The sequence below is a fragment of the Bubalus bubalis genome, chromosome 6, assembly GCF_019923935.1.
Source record: "Bubalus bubalis isolate 160015118507 breed Murrah chromosome 6, NDDB_SH_1, whole genome shotgun sequence".
NCBI classification, from domain to species: domain Eukaryota; kingdom Metazoa; phylum Chordata; class Mammalia; order Artiodactyla; family Bovidae; genus Bubalus; species Bubalus bubalis.
Window position 1 is genome coordinate 69,933,610 of NC_059162.1, and position 20,884 is coordinate 69,954,493.

General features: G+C 39.3%; 1 protein-coding gene across 3 annotated transcripts in view; it reads left to right on the forward strand.

The window, feature by feature from the left end:
* The window catches only part of ERICH3 (glutamate rich 3), a 127,156-nt gene that overhangs the window by 103,794 nt on the left and 2,478 nt on the right, over nt 1-20,884 (forward strand). For all 3 annotated transcript variants that reach the window (XM_025288445.3, XM_044944845.2, XM_025288446.3), the window contains 3 exons: nt 1,912-2,355; nt 13,989-14,114; nt 18,094-20,468. In XM_025288445.3, the coding sequence (XP_025144230.1) occupies nt 1,912-2,355; nt 13,989-14,114; nt 18,094-20,450 (2,927 nt within the window). In that variant the 3' untranslated portion in view covers nt 20,451-20,468. The remainder of the gene's footprint in view (nt 1-1,911; nt 2,356-13,988; nt 14,115-18,093; nt 20,469-20,884) is intronic.

Sequence of the window (20,884 nt, forward strand, 5' to 3'; positions counted from 1 at the left end):
CGTCTGTCCTTGATCGGTACATTCCCTACCGAGAAACTGCACATCTAGATCTTATACAACAGAGATAAAACATGAGCCGCTGAAGTATGTGACTCCTTTGAGAAACAGTGGTCATCTGGTGCCTGTCAAGGTAGTTGAGTGATAAGAACAAATGGAATTGTACTTAAGGGGTTCTGTTGCTTAAAGGCTTTTTGGAGTTTGTTTTCTACTGCTGTGTAGCATCTCTGAAATCTTTGTGGAGATTCTGATATGTCTCAGTGACTATACTTAAAATGCTAAACCTTGTCATGGAGAGCCGTTGGGGCTGGAGGAAAGAGGATAAGAGTAAAGACAGGTATTTCTTCCCTTAAACTCTGCCTCAGCTGCTATAGCCATCTGGGTAGCTGCCAAGCAGAAAAGAAATAAACAGAAAAAAAGAGTCCAGAGCACACAGAGAAGAGAAAAACAAGAAAGCTAAGCAGCTTGTAAGTGTGGGCTCTTTCATTTGGAAAAAAAAAAAAAAAGTATTTTGTAAAAAACAATTATAACGTGGATCTATTTGGTTAAAAAAATCAAAGGCAGTTTGTATTTTTCTGGCCCATGGCAGTGTATGCCATGACATTGAAGCAGCACGTCTTCCTTATAGAGTCAGTGTGTGTGTGACTGTCTTGGAGATACTTTAAAGTGTTTGCAGGTAGCAAATGCTAAACCATTTTTGACTGTGGTAAGTTTCTAGACTGGGTATCTGTAGCATCACATCAGCATACTTCATAAATCTCCTAGAATCTCTTTTATTGATTCTGTGTGCCCATTTCCAGCTCTGCGTCCTCTGTCTTCTTCAGAGGACAGCCCTGGGCTACTGGATTGGCTTCACGCTAAGGCACAAAGAGCTTGGAAGTGCCAAGGAGTTTATGTCCCCCCAGGGCGGCCTGTAGCCATGTCTAACTGGAGCGGAGTGTGTGAGCCCAGAGTCCTCCAGGGAGGAAAAATTCTAATATAATTTAGACTTCAGAGTTTCCCCTGAGTTTGGGCTGAGGCTGAGATGTTGCTTGAAATAGCTCCCTTGATTGACTTCTTCCCTTCCCTTCCCTGCTTCCCCCATGCTGGAAGAACTTCTCCTGAAGCATATTCTTATTTCATCACTTGTCTGTGCATCCTCATCTCAGCATCTGCTTCTGGGGAACCCGAAAAAAGACATTTCCTTCTACACACACACATGCGTGTGCACACACACACACAAGCATTATTTCAAAATATTTATTAAGTATCTAGGTATTATGCAAATACAAAGATAACTGATGCTGGGAAAGATTGAGAGCAGGAGGAGAAGGGGGTGACAGAGGATGAAATGGTTGGATGGCATCACTGACTCAGTGGACATGAATCTGAGCAAACTCCAGGAAATGGTGAAGGATAAGGAAGCATGGAATGCTGCAGTCCATGGGGTCACAAAGAGTTGGATACATCTGAGTGACTGAACAACAACAACGATGGATATTTTTACCATACTCAGCTACCAGATTATACTAGTATGGTAGGTGTTGCAATAGATAAAAATATAAACTTTATGTACAGAGAATACTATGACTACCCAAGACGATAATGAAATAAGTGCTCCTGCTGAACAAGTAAAAGATTATTCCATTTCTTCTATAACAAAACAGATAGTTTTTTTCCAATGATATGGCTCTCAAAAAATAAATACTATTTGTTTTCAAATGTGACTTTCTACTAAAAATTTTTATAGACTCACAGATTACATAGATTTTTCTTTATCATGATAAGTATGTGGAATATATGGGAAAAGGGAATCAAATCTACTAAACTATATTTAAAATGTCAATATGATTAATTATGAACATAATTCCCACAATAATTATTAAATTTCCCCTTATGAAAATACAGTGATAGCATCATTTTTATTTTTCATAGATGGAAAAACTGCTTCATCAACCTCATCCAGAAGTCACCCATATTCTAGTTCTAGTGAAGATGAATCTGCACTGGGAGACCAGGAGACCAACGCTGAAAACAGTCCAGATGAAAGTGTCAGAAGTCCATCTTCTCAAGAGTTGAGTGAAAATGATAAGCCAGGAAAAACCCACCTTCCAACTGAGGATTCTCCAGAAATTGAAGAACAAGAAATAATAAAAACAGATGTGGAGACCAAGCCTCTGCTGATAGAGGAAAATTGGGAGAATGTTCTTGAACAAGAAGCAGAGAAAGGAACTGGAATGATTGCAGAGAGCTTATTTGAGAAGTCCAGGGAACATGTTTCCAAGGAAGAAAAGGAAAAGAGTAAGAGTAAGCTTTGGGAAGAAAGCACTGCTAAGGTGAAGGACAAAAAGGCAGGTCCCCATAGGGTGGATAAAGGTGGTAAGTACGGCCTTTGAGTTGACCTGCCATTGTCCCTGTGCATGGAACCTGATCTTGATCACTGCATTCTGCCAAAGCTTGGGAAATACTGTTGTGATAATGCCAGAAGGATTCAATTTTTTCCTATTTCTCTCTATGTCACATAACCATACATGTATTTTCAGCTTGCTGTTTTCCTTCTACTGCATTTAAAAAATTACTTGATAATTCTTATATAACTTGTCTCCTATTTTCTGTAATTCCTTCCTATGGCAGTTCTATCTCAAAAATCAAATAAAATACAATACATGTCTGAAGGCAAGGGTATGCATGGCTTCTTAGAGGTTATTTAATATTAGCAATGCTATTTGTTCTTTTCTAAATATGCAGTCATCTGTATATATAGCTAACACTGATAGATGATTTCTATGTAATAGTGCTAAGTACTTAGATATAGAAACTTGCCTAATCCTCACAATGGTCCAATATCCCCATGAGTTAGGTTCTCTTGTCATTGTCTCTTTTTTTAACAGAGGACAGAATTGTGGTTTGGAGAGGTTAAGTAAGATGTCAAGGATCATGTAGATAATAAGAAACATTCCTAGAATGTGAATTTAGGGAGAATGGCTCCAGTTTCTGAACATCTCCTATTGCATCTGTGCAGTAGGAATTTAGAGTTAAATGAAAATTTAAAGATTTCGTAGAAATCTCCAAATTTCATTTTGAGTAATCTGAAGCTGAGTAACTTTCTGATCCAGGGGTTTCCTGGGTGTATAGGAAGTTCAATTTGACATTGAAAGTCTTAAGACGTGTCCCAGGATAATCAGGCCCTGAGACCACAGGCAGTGGAAGGTCTGATAATTTTCTCAACTCTAGGAGGACAGTTAAAGGACCGAGTTGTGTCCTGTGGATATTTGGCTCTCACATAGCACCCCGTGCCTTATATCTCTCCCATCTCTCCATCTGTCTTCTCTACCAACATGGTGAGCATTCTTTTTGACTCCAACGTAAAATTTGTTGTCACATTTTAATATTGCTAAAATCCATCTATGTTTTAAATCTTATGAATACTTTTAATGTCTATAATATTTTTTTAGAAACTTAAAAGCTGTTATTAAACCACGGGGGCCCATATCCAGGAATTGATGTCAAATAGTTATCTTTCCATTTGACCATCATCATTAACCTTCTGCCATGCACCATGGTCAATAAGAAATGTGTAAGAGAGGGTTTCATTTCAAAAGACCCTGATTCTGGGACAGAATTGAAGGCAGGAGAGAACAGGAACGACAGAGGATGAGATGGTTGGATGGCATCATTGACTCAGTGGACATGTGTTTGAGTAAACTCTGGGACTTGGTGACGGACAGGGAGGCCTGGCGTGCTGTAGTCCATGGTGTTGCAAAGAGCTGGACATGACTGAGTGACTGAACTGAACTGAACTGGAGTGGGTTTCATCCACAAAATGTTAAGAGGAAGGCTTGGCATATACATAACTGGACAAGGTCAGTAGTCATGTATAAAAACCAGAGAAAGTACAAATGAAAGTTTCAAAGGAAGAGAAGGCCCATTTGATAAAGAACACATAGAAAGTTTTCATGAAGGACATATTTGAGGACTTTAAAGGTTAGATAGGATTTTGAAGGTGGGATGGAGGAGGATAAAAGCATGCTGAATATGGGGAAGTAGCAAGGGATATTAGCTTAGAATAAGTTAAAAACTCTGATGAACAGTTTGACAAACTTCAGCCCACAAGCTGAATCTGGTCTACCACTTTTCTTTTTGTATTGCCTGTGAGATAATATTTTTTTTGTTTTTAAATGATTGGAAAAAAAATCAAAGGAATATATGATAACTTATGAAAATTATATTAAATTCATATTACAGTTCCAGAAAATAAAGTTTCATTGAAAAGAGTCATGCTTATTTATTTACATATTCTCAGTTGCAGCTTTTGCTCTACAAGAACAGAGTTAAGTAGGTGCAACAGAGACTTTATGACCCACGAAGCCCTCAGGATTCACTGTCTGGCCCTTCACAGAAAAAGTTTGCCAACCTCTGCCCTAAAATTATAACATTAAGACCCCCTACATTTTCAAAATGATTTTACCATAAGTGAGTTAGGACTCCTATTAAAATACATTTGACGCTCTTTAATAAAATAATTTAAAAGTTTGATCTTGGATTTCATTGTTCAATTCTGGTACATGAAATATAATCTAGAATATTTGTACAATTTAGCAAACTGCTGACCCAAAAGGTAGAACGTTAAAGTTCAGTAGCAACATTGACATTATTATTTCATTTATTTCCACATCAGAAAACAAGATTGTTTACTTGGATTTATGAAAGTAGACAGCTTTCTGTAAAATAATCTGCACATAATATGGGCTCTAATTAGGTGATACATGGACTAATAGAAGCATTCAACTAGAATCATGTCACTTGGAAAAAAGTGGATTTTCCCTCTGGATTTGTGAAATGAAAAGTGTACAGGTTTATTGTTTTTCTCAAGTATTATGGGAAATCTGTGTTCTTGACTTGATCAGATCTATAATTTTAAAACATTTTGTTATCTTTTCATTCAAATGGGTTCAACATTAGATGGCAAGGTTTATGACTTTCTTATGATCTAATATATGAAGAACTATGGCTGGAGGTTCGTGACATATTACAGGAGGCGGTGATCAAGACCATGCCCAAGAAAAAGAAATGCAAAAAAGGCAAAAAGGTTGTCTGACGAGGTCTTACAAATAGCTGAGAAAAGAAGAGAAGCTAAAGGTAAAGGAGAAAAGGAAAGATATACCCATTTGAATGCAGAGTTCCAAAGAATAGCAAGGAGAGATAAGAAAGCTTTCCTCAGGAATCAATGCAAAGAAATAGAGGAAAACAATAGAATGGGAAAGACTAGAGATCTCTTTAAGAAAATTAAAGATACCAAGGGAACATTTCATGCAAATATGGGCACAATAGAAATTATATGGACCTAACAGAAGCAGAAGATATAAAGAAGAGGTAGCAAGAACAGAAGAACTATTCAAAAAAGATCTTCATGACCCAGATAACCACAGTGATGTGATCACTCACCTAGAGCCAGACATCCTGGAGTCTGAAGTCAAGTGGACCTTAGGAAGCATCACTAAAACAAAGCTAGTGGAGGTGATGGAATTCCAGTTGAGCTATTTCAAATCCTAAAAGATGATGCTATGAAAGTGCTACAAAATTTGCTGGCTACTCAATATGCCAGCAAATTTGGAAAACTCAGCAGTGGCCACAGGACTGGAAAGGTCAGTTTTCATTTCAAACCCAAACAAAGGCAATGTCAAAGAATGTTCAAACTGCCACACAATTGCAATCATCTCACATGCTAGTAAAGTAATGCTCAAAATTCTCCAAGCCAGGCTTCAACAGTATGTGAATTGTGAACATTCCAGATGTTCAAGCTGGTTTTAGAAAAGGCAGAGGAACCAGAGATCAATTTGCCAATATCCATGGATCATAGAAAAAGCAAGAGAGTTACAGAAAAACATCTGCTTTATTGACTTCGCCAAAGCCTTTGACTGTGTGGATCACAACAAACTGTGGAAAATTCTTCAAGAGATGGTAATACTAGACCACCTGACCTGCCTCCTGAGAAATCTGTTTGTAGGTCAAGAAGAAACAATTAGAACTGGACATGGAACAACAGACTGGTTCTAAATCAGGAAAGGAGTATATAAAGTCTGTATATTGCCATCCTGCTTATTTAACTTCTATGCAGAGTACATCATGTGAAAGCTGAGCTGGATGAAGCACAGAGTGAAATCAAGATTGCTGGGAGAAATATCAATAACCTCAGATATGCAGACGACACCGCCCTTATGGCAGAAAGTGAAGAACTAAAGAGCCTCTTGATGAAAGTGAAAGAGGAGAGTAAAAAGTTGGCTTAAAACTCAACATTCAGAAAACAAAGATCATGGCATCCGGTCCCATCACTTCATGACAGATGGGAAAACAATGGAAACAGTGAGAGACTTTATTTTGGGGGGCTCCAAAATCAGTGCAGATGGTGACTGCAGCCATAAAATTAAAAGACACTTGCTCCTTGGAAGGAAAGCTATGATAAATCTAGACAGCACATTAAAAAGCAGAGATATTATTTGCCAAAAAAGATCCATCTAGTCAAAGCTATGGTTTTTCCAGTGGTCATGTATGGATGTGAGATTTGGACTATAAAGAAAGCTGAGCACCGAAGAATTGATGCTTTTGAACTGTGGTGTTGGTGAAGACTCTTGAGAGTCCCTTGAACTGCAAAGAGATCCAACCAGTCTATCCTAAAGGAAATCAGTCCTGAGTATTTATTGAGAAGATCCTGATGCTGAAGCTGAAACTCCAATACTTTGGCCACCTGATGCAAAGAACTGAGTCATTGGAAAAGACCCTGATGCTGGGAAAGATTGAAGGCTGGAGGAGAAGGGTAAGACAGAGGATGAGATGGTTGTATGGCATCACCCAGTCAATGGACATGAGTCAGAGCAAGCTCCAGGAGTTAGTGATGGACAGGGAGCCTGGCGTGTTCCAGTCCATGGGGTCGCAAAGAGTCGGACACGACCGATTGACTGAATTGAACTGTATGTATGTACCAGACCTCTTTTGGAGTTTATTTTTCATTAATAGTTTACAAAATTACATTTAGGAGATTGTGAAAAGTGGTCTTCAAAATATCTGTGGATTTATCACACAAAAAAATCACTTTCAACATTTGGTCAGGTTTTTATTTCTAAAGTTAGAGTTTACAAATCTATGTTGTCATCTGTCTATAAAATGTTGTATTTTGCTTTTTATTCTTAACTTTATACCATAAACATTTTTGTGTTATTATGTAATCTTCATGAATATGTTTAATGTCTGTGTATTATTCCATCCTGTGTTTTTTTCATAATTTTACCATTTCCATAAGGTTTTCCCTATTTTCACTACTGTTAATAGTACCCTAATATCTTATTACCTAAGATAATTTAAAATTAACAATCATTTTCTTAGGCTAGTTTCCAAGAAGTTTAATTTCTGGATCAAAGGTAATAGACATTTTAAAGTTTTTGAAAAAAAAAATTTTTTTATTAAAGATTGGTTGAAAAGTTTTCATAACACAGAATGGATGAGAATAAGATGAAAGCTAGGGTTTTCCTTGCCTGGCCTTTTTTCTATTTCCTGAGCAAAAACTGTGGATAAGTATTTTTTTGTGTGCATGATTTCAGAAAAGTTTCTATATAAACATATCTAAATGTATCATATTATATATTATATATACAGATGCATTTTTATATGCAGATAGAAGCATGATACATTTGTTTTACAAGTTGTTGTTTTTCACTTAACACTATATCTTGAATATCTTTTCATATCTGCATATATAACTGTACTTTTATTCTTATTTACTGTACATTTTATGCCATTGTATTGCCTTAGTATCCTATAACTTTGCAAGTTTTCTTAAATATTGCTTTCTGTGTAAGAATTGGTAGATTTGTTTTATGGCCTATCTTCCACAAAGGAATAAAATTTCTGGGTTAGAGAGACCTAAAGGCAGAGAGATTAAAGGACAGTGGAAAATGAGACATTTATAAGCAAAATAGCACAAGGACCTTGTAAAATACTCAGGATAATGTAAAAGAATTATGGTATCAAAACCTCTAAGGATTAGTAGATTAATGACAGATGGGTACTGATGTTTTTAAAATAAACCCCAGGAAACGATGCAATAAATTTGTAAATATTTAAAATAATAGGTAATGACAACTATTCTCAAAGTCTTTATATGAGTAAACATTCCTAAGAAAATTTCAGATAAAATAAACCAGGTCTTGAATGCATCATGTGTTATATTGATACCAAGCAGAGAGGTTATGATGGTTCCTTCTCCTTAATTAAATCTTCAGTTAGGTGGCTGAGGGAGAAAGGGATGGAACCAAAGTTATGTGCTTGAAATGAAGGTCATTTAGGTGACTCTGCTGCAAAACATAGCTTATATAAATTAAACCAGAAGCTAGTGAAGACTGAAATGTGTATATTTTAATATTTTACTTAGCTCCCTGATTAGAACCTTAGGTTGAAATGAAATGGGGGCTGAGATAATGTGTAAAAGATTCTATCTCATTTTGCATAGCACTGAATTAATCATTTTCCACTAGACTTCGAATAAAAATTGTGATTATGTTAAGAACGTCTCTGTGCCAAAAAGTCACACACAATTAATGATGTTTTGTTGTGTCTAACTTAATATAACTTAATCTGAATTGTTTTCACTTATAGCAATGGATAAATTTGTAAAGTACTGCATTTAATGCCTTCATACCTTTCATGTTGATAACATAAAGTGATAGCTTCCTTCTAAGTATTTTATAATATGTCACACTTAATTAGGTTTTGTCCAGTCCACCAAAAAATCAGGTGAATTTATAGAAAAGATAAGTCGTATGCAGTGAAGTGGGTAAAGTAAAAGATTATAGTTGCTAGTTACAATGAGATAGTGTCCTTGGGAGTTAATTCAGTATTAAAGAGCATAGTGTTATTTAAATGTGTTTAGTTTTCTCTGTTATTTTTAGTTTAAGCTGTCTTAATGCATTGTGACACATTGTATTCTCATGGTGGAATAATTCATGTGCCTTAATTTGTGAAGTTAATATAATTTATACATTATGAATATAGATAAAATATTAATAAAGTTTTATATAATGTAAAATGTATATAGAAGTAGACATTTTATACTTTCATATTTGAATCAGAAGAAGTCATAGTGCTTGGCCAAGTAATATAAACCTAAATAGTAGGATTTAAATAAAATGCAATTTTATCATCATGTAGGCAGGATAGAATGGTCTTGATGAAAGAACAAGAAAATCATGCATTAAGAGTTACAGTTCTAAATACAATTTCTGAGTGAATTGTGAAAGCATATAGCTATTTGTTTTCATAGATTCCTTCTGAAATATTTGTTAGGTATCTGTTTATGGCACACTGTTCTAGGTGTGAATGTAACAAAGTGCTTGCCTATATTGAAGTTTATATTCTGGGAAGAGATATGCCCAATAAGTGAAAAACAAACATGTAATCGGGCATATGGGCTAAGTGCTAGCAGAAAAGAAAATCAAGGTAAGGAGATAGAATGATGGTTTGAGGAAGGGGTAGTGTTTTTTAGGGCTGGCCTCTCTCAGTGAGGGGACATTTGAGCAAAGAGGGAAATGAGATGCAGGGGTCAGTCACTCTGTCATTTGAAGAAGAAGCACAAGAAGCAGAGAGCCCAGCAAATGCAGAGTCTACATTGGGAGCATAGTTTTTGAGTGAAGAATTTGGAAGGAGGTCATTGTGACAGGAGCAGAATGGACAAGCTGAGAGTGGGAGATGATGAGGCCAGAGGGAAAAAAACTTTTATGCCATTAGGAGGATTTTATTCTGCGATAGGAAGTCACTGGAAAAATCAGAGCATACAAATGACATGAGCGGAAAGTTTTGAAAAGATTATTCTCACCACTGTGTAGAGGATAGACCTTAGCTTTCTGAATCTGTTATCTTTGAACAGGTGTGGTCTTGAGTTGTAATTAATCCTGGGTTTTTGTAAGCCATGTTTCAATGCCAGAGGTAACATATGAACATCTTCACTGTTGTAGGTAGATGATGTTAGTCATGAATTTTGTTCAGGGGAGTTGCTGGGAAGATAATTAATTGGCGACACAAAAAATGATCAAAGAACAGTCATAGTTTTCAAAGTGACCGGGAACTTGGAATAAACCTGGATATATATTTACTCTGTTTTTATGGCCTTCTTAGGCTCTTAAAATTCAGATAAACAATTCTTGGCAAAACTTTCTTCTGATACAGAACTGCTGGTTTGTTTAGCTTCAAAAGAAGCAGAGGAAAGGGAATGAATTTAGAAAGCTTGCCTACTAATGTTGAAAACCATATCCTTGCCACCACTTTTCAATGACTAAATTATCAAATTTAGAAGGAATTGGTGGAAACTGAGAAGCTGTCAGCAATAGTACAGGGACATAAGACCCCTTATCATTAGAGGTGAAATTATGAATTGACCTCATTTTTTGAAGAACATAGAGAAACATATATCAAAAGCATCTAAATGTTATCATGCTCTTTGACCCAATAATTCCAATTCCAGGAATTTATACTGAGGCAATAGTCAGAAATAATAAAATAATTATGAGCTATATTTGAAGTAGCTTTATAATCACAAAAAATGGAAACAATTCAACATTTAACACCAGGCAATTGGTCAACCAAATATTAGTAAAACTTTATTAGAATATTCTGTGCAGTTATTGAAGAATAGTTCTTATTAAATGATACATGGAAACAGTCACAATATTTTGCTAAATGAATAAAATGGGATACAAAATGTTATGTATAGAAGTAGTAAAGTAAAAAAAAAAAATACTTAGAAACCTGCCAAAATGTTGACTAGTAGTTGTTTCTGAATGGTGAAACTAGGATATTGTTGTTGTATTTAGTTGTATTGTCTCTGTATTTTTTTATTATTATTATTTCAAGCTTCAAGTAGTGAATATGTACTCTTTTCATACTTGGGGAAAGTAACATATATTATTTTTAAATTAATTGTTTTCATAATAGAAAGCTAATACTGTAATGTAATAATATTTTGGTATTTTAAAAATATCTTGAAATATCCTATAACATTTGAGTGGAAAAGATGTTTTCCTATGAAATTCTCTGTATGAGCTTCTTCCATTTTGCTGCAGATGCTATGGGAACTGACAGTTCTCTTTGCTTTTAACGGTCATCTTTATAGCAAGGTGAAGGAGCAGAGCCTTGAGGGATGAAGGGCTAAATAGATAGAGGAAACAGGGCGATGAGTCACACTGCTGACATGGGAGTCTCAGCATGCATGGTCCTCCCTTACAGTAGGTGGGAAATGGTCAAGGTTAGACGCTGGCTGAGGTCTTGCTTTTCAGTTTCAGTTTCAGAAGAACATCTGAGAGAAAAGTGACCAAGTGAGGCCTTTTCTGATCTCACACCTAATAAATCCTTGATGCTCAGGCCAGTGTCCCATTTTTGCTAAACCTGAATCAGGCAGCACCTAACTGTACAGGCTCTCATCAACTTCCAAAGCCTAACCCTCCTGGGGGAAGCTAGCTGACGTGGGCAAGTGGTGATTACAGTCCTGAGAAAGAAGGACTACATGCTTCAGGAAATTCTGAGTGAGTCTGTAATTTACAGATTATGCTAGTACTGTTTGGCTTCTTAGAATAGTCTTTTGGTTCAATAGCTGCTAATTGTTTATTTTAGTTATTATTATTATAAATCATATTAAATATTTTATTAAGATAACATTGACACACGACATTATATTAACTTCAGATATACAACATAACGATTCTGTAACTATAGTAAACCATATTTCTTTATAGCCTGTGGACTACTTGGGGAAAAGCCTAGATGTCCTGTTGGCTCTGATGAAACACAGCTTCAGTAATTGATACCAAATCAGATTCCCCCCCACCCTCCTGTCCATCCAACCTGTTGCTTAGTGGATCAGGCAGATTTATACACAAAGACCTAAAACACTGTTTATCTAGACTCTCTAGTTAAACAGTGCCAGCATCAGTGTCGTGGGAAAGATGATATCTAACTTATATACTATGTTATAAAGTTACTAAAATAAAGATTGACTTGATTTAAAAAAAACAATGATAACCTAATGTCATGAGTTGATGTCATCTCTAAACTATATTATTATAAAAAAAACCAAACCTTTTTGTATTTGGTGGATTGGATGAGTGAGGAAAACTGATGCTCAAAGACTTCTTACAGAGAATACATTTGGCCAATGTGAAGCACTTCTTTTCACTTCCATATTTTTTTCTCTTAAGATTAATGTAGTTAAGTCATTCCATTTTTTCCCTGAAAGCAATGTGAACCAGATATCTCACTATTTGTTTCCAAACAGAGAGGGATGAGTGAGTAACTAACTGGCACCCCACTCCAGTACTCTTGCCTGGAAAATCCCATGGACGGAGGAGACTGGTGGGCTGCAGTCCATGGGGCCGCTAAGAGTCAGGCACGACTGAACGACTTCACTTTCACTTTTCACTTTCATGCATTGGAGAAGGCAATGGCAACCCACTCCAGTGTTCTTGCCTAGAGAATTCCAGGGACGGGGGAGCCTGGTGGGCTGCCGTCTATGAGGTCGCACAGAGTTGGACACGACTGAAGCGACTTAGCAGCAACAGCAGCCTCTTAGCAACTCACCTTAAACTGAGCAAGGGATCACAATCTAGTTCTGCTTTTTTTGAAGTACAATCTTTGGATCAACTGCATCAGCCTATCTGAGAGGAAAGAAAGCAAGGAAGTAAGAGAGAAGGGAGGCAAGGAAAGAAAGGGAGAGAAAGATAGAGAGGGAGGATATTTTGGAGAAACCATGTTTTTATATAAAAGGGATAATCTAGGTCTAGTATTCTTTTGTGAGCTTTTGTTAACCAGGAAGTGGTGTAATGATAGCTGTCAGAGATTAGAGACACAGGTCATCAGATGATAAGCAAGGGATGTAGACAGGGATGTGCCAGAAACTAAAGACAAACTTAACAGATATTACAGGGTTGCCTAGAATTATATGAAAGTGGGAGATAATACTTGCAATAAACATGCTCATCATTTCATCTATTATTATGTATTAGGTGCTTGTGCTCAGTCACTCAGTCATGTCCGACTCTTAGCAACCCCACAGACTGTAACCCGCCAGGCTCTTCTGTCCATGGGGATTCTCCAGGCAAGAAGACTGGAGTGGGTTGCCATGCTCTTCTCCAGGGGATCTGCCCAACCCAGGGATCAAACCCAGGTCTCCCTCATTGTAGGCAGATTCTTTACCAACTGAGCCTCCAAGGAAGCCCCATCAGGTACTTAGGCATTTGTTAATAAGTTAAATATAAACATGTTCTACAGGTATTATTTCATTTAATGCTCCCAATATAATCACTAAGATATCTCTTTTTGACAGATGAGTATACTGAAGTTGAGGCTGAGCCTTAGGCCAAAGAACTTACCCAAGGTGACACAGTTAGTATGGAACTTGAACTCTTTAGGTCTTTGCATTCCTAAAGCTCAGTGCTAGTAATCAGTGCAGGTAAACAGAAATGTCTACAGCAGCTTTTACTGTCAAATTTATAGGAATTATGCAATATCTTTTCTGCTTTGTCCACATGGAGTGTTGGAGTCACATCACTGAAATATCTACTAATGGATGAAATGCTTATAGTATAGTCAGTCCTGGTAGTTTTAGAGATCTAAAAGAATAGTGATGATTGGGATTATAAAAGCCATAACACGTTTCTAAAAAGGAAAAGGCAACTAAATTCCTTTACAGTCATTTCATTGCATGTGCCTTTGGCAAATCTGTCACTGCTTCTGGCTGTTGCCTTCTTTTTTTTTTTTTTAATGTAAGTATCTCTCTGCATGGATTTCTTCATGATTTCCCATTTTGTTTTCATTTTGAAATCATAGCTTGAGCATTGTTTAATCCTGACATTTTAAAAACAGGATCTTAATGTGAATGCTTTTAAATTAACCCCACTTGCTGCTGTTTCATTTACAATGTTTCCTTGACCTGCTTTTAATACCTTTTGGTATTTTATGTGGTCTCCAATCAGTTGAACAGGAAGTAGCTGAAGCTGTGGACTCTAGCCTCCACTGCCACTATGACTCCAAGTCTGGTGTTAGCAGCACAGATGAAGGAGAGGAACTCTCAAGGAAGCTGGAGACTGACACAGGTGCAGGTAAGGGTGCATCATTACCTAGGAAAGATCTTCAGAAAGCCTCTGCAAAAGGCAGTGACATTCCCATCTTTCATCTTCTTATCCTTCTTTCCGTCTTTATTTTCTTTTTGACCAGTGAATGTAATGGCAGGAGGTGGTTGAGAGGCATTAAGGGGAGCTTTGGAGCTGACATCAGATATGAAAGTTATCATTCTTTTTTTGAAAACATTGGTGCCTAGAGTTTGTTTTTTAAAAAAGGATTTCAGATAATAAAAAAGGACTGCAAATAACAGAAAATATTGGTAGAGATTTTCAGACCAATATTATTTCTTAGCATGTCTCCCAGTTGGGTGGATGTGCCTAACTGACCCATTGGAGACTTGAAGAGCCCAGACACATTTCATGATGATTTATTTGAACTCCTTATTTTTTAAAATTAGGCAAGAATTCATTGCCATCATCAAATGACCTGGCTTTTGATGATGAGTATTCCAGCTGCAGGAGTGCCAATTAGAGTGACTCAACAGACCATGACACATATATATCTAGTCACACAGCCTGTGTCCTTGAAATCAGGTTTCCCTGTATTTAGTAAATAATTTTTTAAAAATACTCCGATTTAAATACATGTATGTGTGTGTGGAAGTAGGGGGAGGGAGAGGGGGCTTCATTGTATTCATCATGTGGTCACATTACCCCCCACATCCAATTTTTAATGATGGGCATCAAGCCCTCTAAGGTATTTGAGATTTTACTCTATTTTCAAGCAGACAAATTAGCCAGTTTCATAGATGCATCAGAAGATACAAGATTCCTGGCTCAGAGAAAAGGACTTTGTTACTCAAGACAAATAGTAGCAGCCAGATGATTTGCACTTAGGCTGGCTCCCTGAGCTCAAGTTCCCCCAGGGAACGTGGAGATGGCCAGGTGACACCTGAACTTGAGTGGACTGAGTTGCAGAAGGTCTCTGGGCTTCAAGAACCCAAGTCTTTCATAGTGGGCATTCAACCAGAGGAGTTCTAACATACCTCCTCAACAATGCAGGCAGAGTAGTTGTTGTCTATTAAATCTGATTCAAGCAAGAAAATATCACATATTGTATGCAGTGAGAGGGGAATGTGGAAGGAAGATTTGTTAGGGCTCTCTGTGTGCCAGGCACTGTGCCAAGCATTTTATGGTTTGTTCTTACAAAGATTCTGTGAGTCAAGGATTGCTATTATCTCTTTATGGATAAGAGAATGAAGGCTTAGAGATATGTTTCCCAAGTTCACACAATTATGTGGCAGAGCTGGCATTCTCACCCAGATCTGTCTGACTCCCAAGTACATACACAGTCACTAAATCAAATTGCCCATTTTTGAATATTGCTTGGTTTCTTATATTCATTTTTTTTTTCAAAAGCCCATGAGGTTACTAGCAAAAACACATCATGTTTTTGTATTGATATTTCTTAGAAGGGCTTCAAGCTTTCTCCCTTGCTTCAGGAATGTCATGTCTGACTCCCCTATGTGTGTGTGTGTGTGTGTGTGTATGTGTGTGTGTAATAACTCAGCTAGATGCCACTAGCACTTTTTCTCTGAGAATTTAGGCACAATATATTATTACATAGTGGCTAGGCAATTTTATTACCCTGCTGTATTCCTGAATGCGCTTTAATTAATCCATAAATTTGAGGTCAACTTAGCAAAACAGAGGACTTTCCTTAAATGTTTTTTATAACTGACTATTGAAGTATACTGTCATGCAGGAATTTGAATAGTAATAGATATACTATTAAAGACACTTGGTATGTTGTTTCTCATGGCTTTCATTTAATTTTGTTTTAAATCTAGTAATCTGTAAGGAAATAAAACAAACCATATTCTTTCAGGTGAACTGGCTCCATGGAAGCCCATTTGGCTCTACATTTAATATAATAAATAACTGCTGTGGTATGCTGAGGACCTGCTATAAAAGTTAACAGCACCCTACTGATAGACCTGAGCTTTCTGTTGTGCTGAGTGCTTAGTTGCGTCTGACTCTTTGCGACCCCAAGGACTGCAGCCCCCCGGGCTCCTCTGTCCATGGGGATTCTCCACGTAAGAAGACTGGAGTGAGTTGCCATGCCCTCCTCCAGGGGATCTTCCCAACCCAGGGAGATTGAACCCAGGTCTCCTGCATTGCAAGTGGGCTTATTTACTGACTGAGCCACCAGGGAAGCCCAAAAAAACTGGAGTGGGTTTAGCTTATCCCTTCTCCTGGGGAAGTTTCTGTTACTCCTTTGAATGAATATATCAAAAGTTACCTTCCAAATACATTTTTAAAGGAAAATTTAATATCAGCTGTTATTGTCTAACTTCATAATGGCTTGTTTTAATAGCTGGTAAGAGGCCAAGAGGAGGAACAAAGGACAGCCATGTGTGGTGTTAGGAGAGGAACTGCAGTTATAGGACAGTCCCAGAGGGAGTAACAGAGTAAGGATGAAGTGAGTAAGATCAGGGCTTTCAGTTTCTGGGAGATTGTTGGTGATGGGGTAGGGGTGAGATGGTTAGCCAAAAGGGCAAGCAAGAGAAAACCATGAGGAAGACACACTTGCCTACATTATACATTTATACCATTTGGAAGTCGGCATCCTGGCATTATAACTTATTTTGTAGAATCTATTCCAGTGTCCTCTACAAACAAAGAAGATTAGATTGATAGAAAACATTGAGAGGACCATTTGAGAAGCTCTAATCTCCCTAAGTATTATTCTGCAGTTGAAAATTTTAAATGCTTTGGCCTTTGGTCTGGAATGCTTTTATTTATTTTGCATGGATCACTGCAACAGAAATGCACATATTTGCTAAAGGATAAGAAATCTATCTGGAACCTTTTAAGAAACACATTGAACTTGTATTTATTGAAGTATGATAACTAACACACCCAGATTTGCAGGAAAGTATGGATAAGAAACTTATGAAATGCTTCAAGTAGGTTATTTATGTTGAAAATTGTCCCAGACTACAAAGTCCTGTCTTGCTCTGTGATCCTCTTTTGCCAAAGGCAAATCAAATTCTGAAGGTAGAGGGGAGGTATTCTGACCTACAACACAAATTTGTATCTATAGTAAAAAGTCTTACCTTGAGCTACGAAGTTATTTGATGACTAAATTTAGCTTTAATGGGCAGAGAAGGCAATGGTACCCCACTCAAGTACTCTTGCCTGGGAAATCCCATGGACAGTGGAGCCCGGATGGCTGCAGTCCATGGGGTCGCTGAGGGTCGGACACAACTGAGCGACTTCACTTTGACTTTTCACTTTCATGAATTGGAGAAGGAAATGGCAACCCACTCCAGTGTTCTTGCCTGGAGAATCCCAGGGATGGGGGAGTCTGGTGGGCTGCCGTCTCTGGGGTTGCACAGAGTTGGACATGACTGAAGTGACTTAGCAGCAGCAGCAGCTTTAATGGGAGCAATGTATGGGATAATGATCAGTTCATATTGTATTATGATTCTGTTGCTAAATGCTCACATGAATACAAGAAACCTAGGCTGAGAACAAGCATATTATGGTCCTGTAGGGAACAATGATTGCTAAAATGAAATCCTCACTATTTTCCTTGTTGCATAATTTTTTCTGCAAGTCTTAATATTTCATTTGAAAGTGGGATATATGTATGTGTGTATGGGGTGTGTGTGTGTATAAGAAAGAGAGGGAGGGAGAGAGATTTTATTATTCTAAGGCATGGATTTTTTTGTTTGTTTGTTTTCAACAGTTCTGATGTTCAATTTCCTTTAATATCAATGTGTGTCCATTAAATTTGATAGCTCTTTTTTTTTTCTTTTTTCATCACGAAAAGCCATTATTAAATCATGGTGCATGTTACAGCTGATGGCATCCTAGAATTGAGGAAATGAAATATAATATCAGTAGCCCCTTGATATTATATATAAATATCTCTTATATATAGAAAATTATATGTAATGTCTCCTCCTGCACTTTGATTAAAGTAACCTTGATTTCTAACCTTATTTCATAGCACTGGATAGGAATCTAGTGGTGGAGGAAAGGACCGTACTCAGCTCAAACAAGAAATCCAAGCAAGTTGCATCAGAAGAGCATAACCTGGAAAGGAAAGAAGCAGTGGAGGAAGGTGAAGGTCCTCAACACAGGAATGCTGACACAGAAGGAAAAGGGGATACAGCACTGCAGGGAAAAGCCAGGGTTAATGAGGTTCCCTCGGGGCAGGGGAAGCCAAAAGTAGAACAGCTGGCATTAGTAGGACGGTTTACGGAGCAAAGAGAGCTCTCTCAGGGCATAGCAGTTGAGGCAGAGGCAGAAGCAGAAGGGGAAAGAAGGCAGGATAAAGAAGGGTTAGGTGCCAGAGAAGGAGAAGCAGCAAAAGACTCTGGAGGTCGGAATGAAGGTGAGGCTCCTGAGGCACGGGCCCTGATGCAAACAGTGCTGGAGACAGAGCAGGCAGCTTCTGAAAGTGGGCAGGCTTCAGAGAGGGCAGTGCTGGCAAGCCAGGCAGCAGCTCTGAACTCAGGGTGTGCTCAGGAGACAGCGGCCCTAAGAGAGGCAGTGAGACCAGAGAAGGGAAAGTCTGAGAGCGCGGCAGTGAGTGCGGTTGGGTCCGCAAAGCCAGGCGTGGAGGACAGTGAAGAGGAAGCATGTACAGACCTAGAGGACGGGGGACCCATGGAAGACGCGACATCTGACAGAGAGGAGGGTTTAGAAGAGGCAATGCTGGGGCGAGACGAGCCGACCAAAGAGAGAGAGGCAGTCACGGGAATGGAGACACCTTTGAGCTCCTCCACTTCTGAGAAGGTTGAGGCTACTCAGATGGGGAGTTCAGTGGACAGCCTGGAAGGACTTCGTAAGGACCAGGTGGAAGAGGAGGGGATGGTGATGGAGTCAGAGTCTAATAAAGATGATGATAGGAAAAAAATGTTACCTGAGGAATTAGACTCAGAAAAGAGAGACAGGAGGAAAGCTGAGAGTTCAAAAACACCTCTGGGGGAAACTGAATCTGAGAGAGAAGAGGTGACAAGGGCAAAGGCGCTTCAGGATGAAGACACTTTAGAAGAGGAACAAAATCTTAAAGGGAAAGCAGGGGAACCTGTGCAGGAAGAAAGACCAGAGGAAGAGACACAAGCCTCCCCAAGTGAAACGGAGTGGGATGCCGAGGATGAAGCAGCCATGGTGCCATCTGAGGTGACTGAAGACTCAGGGCAACAAGGAGAGGACTCACTGAGAGACAAGGAGGTTGACATGTTTGAAGCGGCCCCTGGATTTGAAAATTCCCTAGAAAACACAATGGTTTGGGGGAAAGGGGAAGAAGGGGAAAGACTGAGAGATGCCGGAACCACAGAGCACAGAGGCTCAACAGAGCTGCTTTTTAGTGAGAATGTGGCCCACGAAAAGCAGGAAGAGGAGTTTACCCCTGCAGGAGAGGGGGTGTCAGGAGCTCCTGAAACCAAGTCCACAGGGAGGGCGCAGACTCCCAGGGGTGCAGGTGAGGCCCAGGGGTCTGCAACCAAAGATCAACACATGGTCACCGACCAGGATGGGAGGAATAAAGACGGGCCTTTACAGGGGCCAGAGGGAGTAGCCGTCACAGCCTTGACCCAAGATGTTCCTGAGGGAGATTCCATGATGGCAGGAAAACTCAGTGAAGTGATGGATGAGATGGCAGAGGAGGAGGTGGATAAAGAGTGCACCCTCGGGACAGCAGTGCCAAAGAATGGGGCCCCTAAGGGGGACGGGAGCGCGCATGGCGTGGTTATGACTGTGGAAGATCCCCATCAAGGAGGAGGAGCCTCAGAAGAAGCTGCAGAGAGGGAGGACGATTCTGCTGAGGGGAAAATAGAAGCAAATAAAGTCTCCTCCTTTTCAGATGTTGCTGGGGAGGAAGCTTGGCACACAGTGGATGAGATACCAGGAGAAACGGCAGCTGCAGAGAAGGTGGCTGTAGAGGGGATAGTGCTGAGCGGGGAGGATGTACCAGTGGCCGAGGAGATGACTGCAATTTCGGCATTGGAGGCTGAGGTTGAGGCTCCAGAGGAACCTTTTAACCTGGAAGGGAAGGTTCCAAAGCCAGGGCCAGCTGGGGAGGCAGAGAAGGCTGAAACAACCCTGGGGGCTAAGTCTGAGTTGGTGGTAGAGGAGGCAGGGAAGGGGAGTCCTGATGGGGAGCAGGAGTCAGGGGAAGCTGAAGAATTTAGACTGGAATTATCCCAAGAGAGCAGGTCAGAGGCCAGGAGAGAGAGTCCACAGAATGCAGAAATACTCCCTGAAAAGCCCAACTGCAGGGAAATCCAAGAGAAGCAAGAGCTTTCAGTTCAAAGAGGAAGTGAGGACCTGGATGTTTCCTTGAGTCCGGGGAAGGCCTAAGAGACTTCATGGCTGATGGTGAGTTTGAGCTCAACCTGTTTGCAGGATTACACAGATCTCCCACCTGGGGTCTCTTCTCCTGTGGGCTGTCTTATCCCTTTATCAGTGCCTGCACACACAGGCTTCAGTTCCAGGTGCTGCTGAGCCCATCAGGATAGGGGCTGGGTGAGATGGACAGGCAGACCAGAGGCATACAGGGACCCATTTCTACCCCCTGTACAACTCTAAATCCCAGCCTCTGCCTTTGCAAGCACAGCTCTCAAGCAGTGAGATCCTCCTCCTCTCCCTTACAGGGCCAGGAAGATGGATACAGAGGAGAGCATGTGCCATGGGGACAAAAGGAAAAAGGCTTACTTTGCCTTTAAATGGGCTCTCTGTCTTCATTTCTGAAGTTCTGTGAAGTTTAATAAATATATATAGCATAAATTAGTAAA